Below are 9,617 nucleotides of genomic sequence, written 5' to 3' on the forward strand. Positions count from 1 at the left end.
CTACTTATATTAGCTTATATTAGCTGAACAAAAACACTCTGTTATGCTGCTTGTTATTACAGACTTGTATATTTATAACCTTTATTTTTTTTATTGTTTTCATAAGCAGACTGTTTGTTTAATGCATCTTGATCATCTATGATCGGCTAATGAATCTGAAATCTTGCACAGAAAATAGCTTCTTTTTTTTTCTTTTTTTCAAATCTGATGATATTTTTTCCACCTGTTTGAAATTATATTTTCTCAGTAGAATTCTTCAAGGACATCTGCATATGTTAGATCCGTGTCCATTGCTCTTTTCTCCATGCTTTTCTTCTGTTGAAGATTTCTGGTTCTGCATCCATTAATCAGATAGATCAGAATGGCCACCAGTAACAGCAGAGCAATGAGATACAATCCAATCGTAGTCTCAGTAGAACAGCAAATGGAACGGTCTTATGAGAGAAGAATAAGAAGAACGTTAGAAAACTAAAAATATGATTCATGTAGTTTGGGGGAAATACAGCAAGTGACATTAGTGTCTGAGTTCAGTAGGAGAATCTAGCGTTTGAATTGTTTTATTGTGAAACCACAATTAATCACAGCACCAGCAGATTATGATTAATGGACCATAGGCTGGCTAAATCATCCCTAATATCAGAGCTACATTACCTGAACAGATTTGAGTGATGTCCAGGTCTTTGGTGTAGTTGCTGATGTGATTTTTCACTGCACAGCTGTAGGGGTTATTATCCTGATATTCCACCTCCAGAGGAAGAGAGAGACTGATGCTGAGATGAGACACACTGATGCTGGACAATGAACTGTTTCCTTTGTACCAGGAGAGAGTCACATGACTCACATTGAACACTGAACACAGCAACAGACATTTTGATGACCTTTCAGATGATGATGAATACTGTGGAGAGTGTCTCATAAAGACAGGAACAGGAACAGGAGCTGGAAAACATAACAGAGAAAGTAAAGTTATTACATCTATGCAGCGATTTCCATCGGCATGAGCGACTGCTAGAGATAGGATGTAGGTGTGCAGCAATGCTTTTTTCTGCTTAGAAGTGTTTTATTCTCAAAAGGAGCATATACTTTTAGGGCATAGTATAAGGCCCATAGTATATGATAATGGACTATGAACTAATCAATTCTCTTTCCAACTCAAGACTGCATTGGTTTAGCGTATGGGGCTGTCAAGTGATTAAGGAACGAGCCAAAAACCCAATAGACCCGAACAATGAACTAATCAATTCTGTTTCCGGCTCAAGAGTGCATTGATTGACAGGTGAATTACTACTACTAGAACAGAACCTATAGAATATTGCACATGCGCGACTGAACGAATCACTCCCCGAGTCATCACTCCCTATTTGTTTTTTTTACAAGCAGTGACCCTGTTCTTTCTGTGGATGTGTACTCAAAGTTTGCTACTGTTATACATAGAGTATACTTAAAAGTATATTTTTATATACTAGAAAGTAGGCCAATTTAGTCCAAAGGAGTATACAGTAAACAAGTATACTAGAACACTGATATTTGTATACTTGCTACATAAAGTATACTTAAAATATACTTGAACTTTACTTAAGTATACTTAGTAAAATAAAATTGAAGTACACTACTTTTTCGTAAGGGAAGTACTATTTAACTAGAGAATGAGACATGTGTGAGAGAGAAGCATTGCTCCCAACTTATTTTCATGGGAATTTGCTAAAGGAAGGTCAATTTTTTGCTAAAAGTTGCTAAATGAAGTTGTGATGTCATTGCACGATGACATCATATAATCACGCGCAAAATTGTCACTGCATCAAATTTCAGCAAAAAAAAAAAAAAAACCCACATATTTTATAAATATTTTGATTTGTTCATAAAGTAATTACAATGGATAATATAATCATATAAAATTTTAAATTGGCCTAACTGTATTTTTAAATACAATATTGAATTAAACCTATTGAACACTTAACGCATTTTGTAACAATTACAGTTTTTTTTTTTTTTTATTAGCTAGTAAACTAGTAAAACAATGCATTCTGAACAATTATAGATTTAAGCAGCATATTAGTAGTTTGTTAGTATACTACACTCTAAGAAATGTCTGTAAGTAATAGTATAGTATAAAGGAATTTTCCAAATTTATTTTTCACAGGTTTTTTATCTGCATTTTAAATTATGCATTGTATTTTATGTTTTCGGTTTAAGGGGTTACAACAGATAATGGATAAATCATAAATTCCTGGAAATTTACTACTTTTTCTATTTTACTAGATCCACTAACTGATCAACAATCACAGGTACAAGCTACTAACTAACAATGTATACCATAATAAGTGTGTTCAACTTGAAGCAGAACTGTGCAGACCGATCTGTATTTGACATCAAAGCACTGTGAAAACAGCCGCTTCAAGACGAACACACCTAATTCTTACTGAACAATTGCAATTAGCAGTTAACATGATGTCGTTTGAATCAATTTTCAAAAGTTGCCGAAAGTTGCCAAATAAATAATAATAAAAAAATCTACATTTGTTGCTAGGAGCTTTTGAAAGAAAGGGAAATTTGAAAAGTTGCTAAATCTAGCAACAAAATTGCTAAGTTGGCAACACTGGAGAGAAGGGGTCATCAGAGAGAAGAATGTAGACTGTGTCACTGGTAAAATAACGGATCATCTCAAAATCAGAAAGAAGTGAGACTAATCAATTGGTCACCGATCCGGGCATGTATAAAACAATATACCTACATTATACACCTACATTTAAATGATGCAAGGTAAGTAATCTGTTGGAAGTCTTAGAGAGTTTGACCATCTGGTTAATTAGATTTAAACAAAAGACATTGCGTCAAAGCAGCTGAACAACATTCATTAGCAAAACAGTGCAACATTACATTTACATTTAGTCTTTTAGCAGACACTGTTATCCAAAGCGACTTACAAATAAGAGCAATGATATATAAGTTCTATAGTATAACAAGTCTCAGTTAGCTTAAACGCAGCAAGGGATTTTAAATAATATAATAAATAAAAAGAAAACAGATAGAACAGAAAATGAATAGAACAAGCTAGTGTTAGAGGTCTTTTTTATAATTGTGTAATAAATGAAAATAAAAAAGAATACAAAAAGAATAGAAAGTCTTTTTTTCTAGAATAGAATAGTGCTAAAGTTAGAGGGTCAAAAAAAGATGGAAGAGATGGGTTTTAAGCCGATTCTTTCTCGGACTGGGCCGGTCATTCCACCAGGAGAGAACATTTAATTTAAAAGTCCGTAAAAGTGCTTCTTTGGGACGACACAATCAAGCGATGTTCACTTCCAGATGTTCAACTTCCATTCAAGCTTCTAGAGGGCACATAAGTCTGATGCAATACATTTAGGTAAATGGGTGCAGAGCCACTGGTGGTTTTGTAGGCAAACATCAATGCCTTGAATTTTATGCGAGCAGCTATTGGTAGCCAGTGCAAATTGATAAACAGAGGTGTGACGTATTCTTTTTGGCTCATTAAAAATTAATCTTGCATTTTAATTTCCATTTGGATCGATTGTAAAGGTTTGATAGAATTGGCTGGAAAACCTGCCAAGAGAGCATTGAAATAGTCCAGCCTGGACAGAACAAGAGCTTGAACAAGGAGTTGTGCAGCATGTTCCAAAAGAAAGGGCTTGATCTTCTTGATGTTGAATAAAGCAAATTTGCAGGACCGGACAGTTTTAGCAATGTGGTCTGAGAAAGTTAGCTGATCATCAATCATAACTCCAAGGTTTCTGGCTGTTTTTGAAGGAGTTATGGTTGATGTGCCTAACTTGATGGTGAAATTGTGGTGAAACAATGGGTTTGCTGGAACCCCAAACAGTTCTGTCTTGGCAGGGTTGAGTTGAAGGTGATTGTCCTTTATCCAGCAAGAAATGTCTGTTAGACAAGCTGAGATGCGAATAGCTACCGTCGGATCATCAGGATGGAATGAGAGGTAGAGTTGAGTGTCATCAGCATAGCAGTGGTATGAAAAGCCATGTTTCGGAATGACAGAACCTAATGGTGCCATGTAGACAGAGAAGAGAAGTGGTCCAAGAACTGAGCCCTGAGGCACCCCAGTAGTTAGATGTTGTGACTTGGACACCTCACCTCTCCAAGATACTTTAAAGGACCTATCTGATAGGTAAGAGTCAAATCACTGAAGTGCCAGTAGGGTTGATAGGAGAATCTGGTGGTTAACCGTGTCAAAAGCAGCAGACAGATCAAGCAGGATAATACTAAAGATTTGGATTCCGCTCTTGCCAGTCTTAGGGCTTCAACAACTGAGAGCAAGGCAGTCTCAGTTGAATGTCCACTTCTGAAACCAGATTGGTTGCTGTCAAGGAAGTTGATCTGTGTGAGAAAAGCAGAGACTTGGTTGAACACCGCTCGTTCAAGTGTTTTTGCAATGAAAGGAAGAAGGGAAACTGGTCTGTAGTTCTAAAGGAGTTCTTAAAGGAGATGAGATGGATCTCAATAGGATCAAGTAGTAGGATGATTAGAAAGGATGAGTTTGGAGACCTCTGCTTCAGAGAGTTAAGAGAAGGATGTGAATGAGTGTATGTTTGCTGGTGATTTGAGCTTAATGGATTTTGGTTTGGAAAATTGTGCACTGATGTTTTTAATTCGTCAGCTACTAGAGATGAAGCAGGAGGGAGAGGAGGAGGACAAAGAATTGAGGAAAATGTTTTAAAAAGCATTGCGAGAGTTAGATGAATTGTTAATTTTGTTGTGGTAGTATGTCATTTTAGCAGTGGAGACATTAGCAGAAAAGGAAGAGAGGAGTGACTGATACACATTAAGGTCAGTAGTATTTTTGGATTTGTGTCACGCCCTTTCAACAGCTCTAAGCTTAGAACGATGTTTGCGTAAAACATCAGATAACCAAGAGGCGGAAGGGGTGGTATGGGCTGGTCTGGAAGACAAGGGGCAAACAGTGTCTAAACAAGATGTAAGAGTGGAGCAGAAAGTATCAATAGCAATGTTAGTGAAGATTAAACCATTGCAGATAGCCGGGAGGATGAGAGTGACCGTAGGTTATGTCAAAAGATGACATGTGGAGGGGTATGTGATGTTTCAGGGACCATGTTGAGGTTAAGCGTGACGAGGAAGTGATCCGACATGTGCAGTGGAGTAACAAGAACAGGATCAGTAGAGCAGTTTCGTGTATAAATAAGGTCCAGTTGGTTGCCTGATTTGTGAGTAGCAGTAGTTGACACTCGGTTGAGATCAACAGAGGCAAGCAGAGTGTGGAAATCAGCAAACAGAGGTTTATCTAGGTGGATGTTGAAATCTCCAAGCATAACTAGGGGAGTACCATCCTCAGGAAAGGTTGAGAGCAACACATCTAATTCATCCAAAAAGTTACCTAGTGGTCCTGGGGGTCGATAGACAACTACAAAATGTATTTTAAGAGGGTAGGTAACAGTAACTGAATGTGATTCAAATGAGCTGTTGATACCCAAAGATGGTAAAGGATGAAATTTCCAATCATTAGAGATGAGTAGACCAGTACCTCCACCTCTTCAAATGGCGGGAGTGCGAAAATGAGAAATTATTGGAGAGCGCTGCAGGTGTAGCAGTGTCCTCTGGTTTGATCCAAATCTCTGTGAGGGCCATGAGATTAAGCTTTGAATGACTAATAATAGAAATAATGAAATCGGCTTTGTTTACAGCAGACTGGTATTTCCAGAGACCAACAGAAAAAGAAAGTAGTGTATTAGCAGATATAGGCAAAGTGTGCAGGTTGTTAAGATTGCACTGCCTACCAGGTGTGATGCATGGTTTGTGAGTGGTAGTGATAGAAAAAACTAGTGAAAAACTAGTGATAGATAGTGATAGAACAAAACGTAAATTGAATTCAGCTGAACACACTTTACTGTTTCACACCAATGGTCAGCAAGCGCACAAGACTGACCACATATGCTATAGAATACGAGACCAAGCGCAGCATTTAGCAATACGATACAAATACAAAGAGCAGCTGACACAAATGAATCTATATTTCCATTATCAGATGAATTTCGACATTGATTGACATTGTTAAAGGGTGAATATACTGTATACCAAACAACATATACTCACCATAGACACCAAGTCTGAATGTGTATAGTACAGCACTTGTTTTAGTTCTGGTTACTATATATTCTCCAGAGTCTGTGGTGCTGGTGTTTATGATGCTCAGTGATCCAGTCCGATCCAGGTTCAGTCTGTCTCTGAATCTCCCACCAGCACTATCTTTATAAAATTGTAAGTCATTGTTCTCTTTGACTTCAGCTAAGAGAATTTTGGTTGGTCCAAACCTCCACTCGATCTCATCGTCTCTCTGTATGTATAGAGTGACTGAATCTCCCTCCGTCACTGACACTGACTTCACTTCATCAACACCAGACACACCTGGAGCACAAACAGAAATTAATTGTTGTAAACAATTCTTTATTATTATTACTATTAATAAAAAAATAATAATTGCAACAACTCTTTGACTTGATTTTCAATGCATAATCAAAGTAAGTTAACATAATATAAGATAAGATAAGATAAGATAAGATAAGATAAGATAAGATAAGATAAGATAAGATAAGATAAGATAAGATAAGATAAGGGTAAACATTTGTTTTGCTTACTTGAGTTGTTAATCACATCGATTGATTTACAGTCATCATTATACGACATTAACAGTGCATGCAAAATCGTTTTCATTGCTTCTGTATGTACTGACACCATAAAACATTTTAAACTTACCAACTAGACACCACAAGAACAACTGGAAAAAAATCAGGTGAAGCATTTTCTTCAGCAGTTTGAACACCAGAACAGTTTTTTTTTTAAAAATTAAGTCCTCAATACTGAAAATAAGATTTTTATATCAGTACGAAATGTTTTATCAAAGGTCTCGGTATGACTGAAAATGTCACACTGAAGTTGAGATGCATCAGAGATGGCAGTCTGTGGTTTGTGCACTTCCCTTCAGAGTGTGCATGGCTTCTATATAGACTTATTTGGAGATGACGTCTAATAACACTTTTGGCTTTGTTCCTCCGGTGTGATATTTCAAGACTGGTTTGCATTTCCCCTATGGTATAAGGGCTCATTATCAGATATTAGCAGTGATCGAATTGTAAAAAACTTTTGAAAAATTCTGGGAGAATTTGGTGGGTTGGGGGTCCTGTATCTTACTTTAGATAATAACAAAATTGGCCAAATTTGTAGACACATTTTTATTAAAGAAAAATATTTAGCTTTCATAAAATGAAATATGATTTATACACTGGTTTCCTTCTGGGGTAACATTGGTATCACTTTTGTCTATAAATAAATTAGTATATGTCTTTTTGTGCTGGTATCTTGGGTGGTTTAGGTCTGTCATGGATAAATTGTAACATGGGGTTGGGGTTTCATGTTCATTGCTCTCATGTCTTTTATTTTGGAGATAAGTCATGGTCCCTGTCTAATCATGGGATTCCCTAACATGAGGGTATCCTGCTATTGTTCTTTGATCATGTGTCTTGCTCTCATTGGTTGTTTTAGTCATGTGTCCTGTCTCTCATTGGTTGGTTCTGGTTGTCTGATAAAAATAGCCTTCATGTTGCCATTGTCTCCAGTCGAGTATTGTTGTAACCTGCTGTTGGTGAGTCAGGTCTGTTCAAGTTAAGTCTGTTCATTAGTGACCAAATAAATAGATTAGGCTATGTGGAAATGGATTATAACTGTAATCATAGATTACATCAGGTCATCTGTAATGTGTCTGCATGTTTTGCACTCTTTGGCCACCAAGTGGTTTTGTGAGCAAATGAAACCTTGAGAAATGAAACCTTTTGGGAAACCACTTGGATGAAAAGCTTCAGTGCTTCATGAGGCTTCATCTCCCCATCACCAGTGTTCAAGCCGAGTCAAGTCTGTTCTTGCCAAGTCTCTGTTTGGATTATGTTTGGATTGTTATGGATTTTAGATAACTTTTGGAATAAAGCTGCTCTCTGGTTTCTTAATCTCGCTTTCAGTGGACTACTTGTTGCATAAATAAAGAGAAACCACTAGTAGGTGGCTGCAAAAAAAAGCAAATGACCCTTGATTCATGAAGGGATTTTCATGAATCGTTGAATCATTGGCTCATTCGATTTGTTCAAAAATACATTAATTGTGTAATGAAACACCACAGTGTGCTCCACACATGGGAGGAAGTATTGACTTTGCCTCATAAGTATCTGATCACCAATAAAGTAAAAGCAATACTATTTTAAGTTGATTCATAATCTTTACCCTATTAAAATATGTAACCCCTGCTTTTCTAAGAAAATATGAAATTGAAGTGAAAAGACATTCAGCCAAGTATGGTGACCCATACTCAGAATTCATGCTCTGCAATTAACCCATCCAAAGTGAACACACACACACAGCAGTGAACACACACACACCCGCAGCAGTGGGTAGTCAGGGGCACCTCAGTCGTGGTATTGCCGGCCGACACTCGAACCCACAACCCTAGGGTTAGGGGTCAAACTCTCTAACCACTAGGCCACAACTTCCCTTTTTTTATTTAACGACGAGTCAGACATTGAAGTGAATTGCAGTTTTTGTCTTTCTTCTGAAGAAGACTTCATGTATGTTGGCAATGTTCTCAGACAAAAAAAAAAAAAAAAATAGATAAGATTTTTTTATTCATATACAATCTTATTTTGTAGGTGACTTTTCTTTTTGTTTTAAAGATTCTTTCTTTGGATTTTGTGTCTACTCAAAAGAGAATACAGAGAAATTGTACATACATTTGTGTTTCTCTCTTTTCAAAGTTGACTTAGACAGGCAACTATTCAAGGCTCAGTCAGTCTGAATGCTATGGAAACAGTGGCGGAGCTAGAGTTTTATACAGGGGGTGGCCAATGCAAATTCAGGAGGTCCATGACAGACAATTAGTGTATAACTCCAACCTGGTATAAAAAATGTGATTTATATAAATGAATACTTTTATTTAGCAAAGATATTTTAAAATGATGATAAAGACATGTATAATGTTACAAAAGATTTATATTTCAGATAAATGCTGCTTTTCTAAACTTTCTATTCATCAAAGGAACCTGAAACAATTCTACTCAGTTTTCAACATGATAATAATAATAACCTTTTTTGAGCAGCAAATCTGAATATTAGCATGATTTATGAAGGATCATGTGATTGGAGTATTGATTCTAATATATATATATATATATATATATATATATATATATATATATATATATATATATATATATATATATATACACCACCTTGCTACTGGGGTTCCTCAAGGCTCAGTACTTGGACCACTTCTCTTCTCCATCTACATGACATCGTTAGGATCTGTCATTCAGAAGCATGGCTTTTCTTATCACTGCTATGCTGATGACACCCAACTCTACTTCTCATTCCAGCCAGATGACCCGACGGTAGCTGCTCGCATTTCAGCCTGTCTGAGTGACATTTCTAGCTGGATGAATGACCATCACCTTCAGCTTAACCTTACAAAAACTGAACTCCTGGTGATTCCAGCTAACCCATTGATTCATCACAACTTCTCTATACAGCTGGGCTCGTCAACCATAACTCCTTCGAAGACAGCCAGAAACCTAGGTGTTGTGATGGATCATCAG

At 36.8% G+C, this 9,617-nt stretch overlaps 1 protein-coding gene across 1 annotated transcript; it reads right to left on the reverse strand.

The window, feature by feature from the left end:
• Positions 1 to 209: 209 nt before the first annotated feature.
• On the reverse strand, positions 210 to 6,941 carry LOC113076561 (uncharacterized). The gene is made up of 4 exons (XM_026249260.1): positions 6,739 to 6,941; positions 6,079 to 6,390; positions 652 to 939; positions 210 to 434 (listed from the first exon to the last, which is right to left on the reverse strand). The coding sequence occupies exons 1-4, from the start codon at positions 6,782 to 6,784 to the stop codon at positions 244 to 246; spliced, it is 837 nt and encodes a 278-aa protein (XP_026105045.1). The 5' UTR covers positions 6,785 to 6,941; the 3' UTR covers positions 210 to 243.
• Positions 6,942 to 9,617: the final 2,676 nt, after the last annotated feature.

The sequence above is a fragment of the Carassius auratus genome, unplaced genomic scaffold (assembly GCF_003368295.1).
Source record: "Carassius auratus strain Wakin unplaced genomic scaffold, ASM336829v1 scaf_tig00020715, whole genome shotgun sequence".
In the NCBI taxonomy this organism is placed as follows: domain Eukaryota; kingdom Metazoa; phylum Chordata; class Actinopteri; order Cypriniformes; family Cyprinidae; genus Carassius; species Carassius auratus.

Bases quoted from the DNA above. Each gene is read 5' to 3' on its own strand.
- LOC113076561 (XM_026249260.1), bottom strand. From the start codon at position 6,784: ATGCTTCACCTGATTTTTTTCCAGTTGTTCTTGTGGTGTCTAGTTG. The intron at 6,391-6,738 runs GTAAGTTTAAAA...TTTGTGCTCCAG, and splicing joins GTTCTTGTGGTGTCTAGTTG to GTGTGTCTGGTGTTGATGAA. The intron at 940-6,078 runs GTGAGTATATGT...TATGTTTTCCAG, and splicing joins ATTCAGACTTGGTGTCTATG to CTCCTGTTCCTGTTCCTGTC.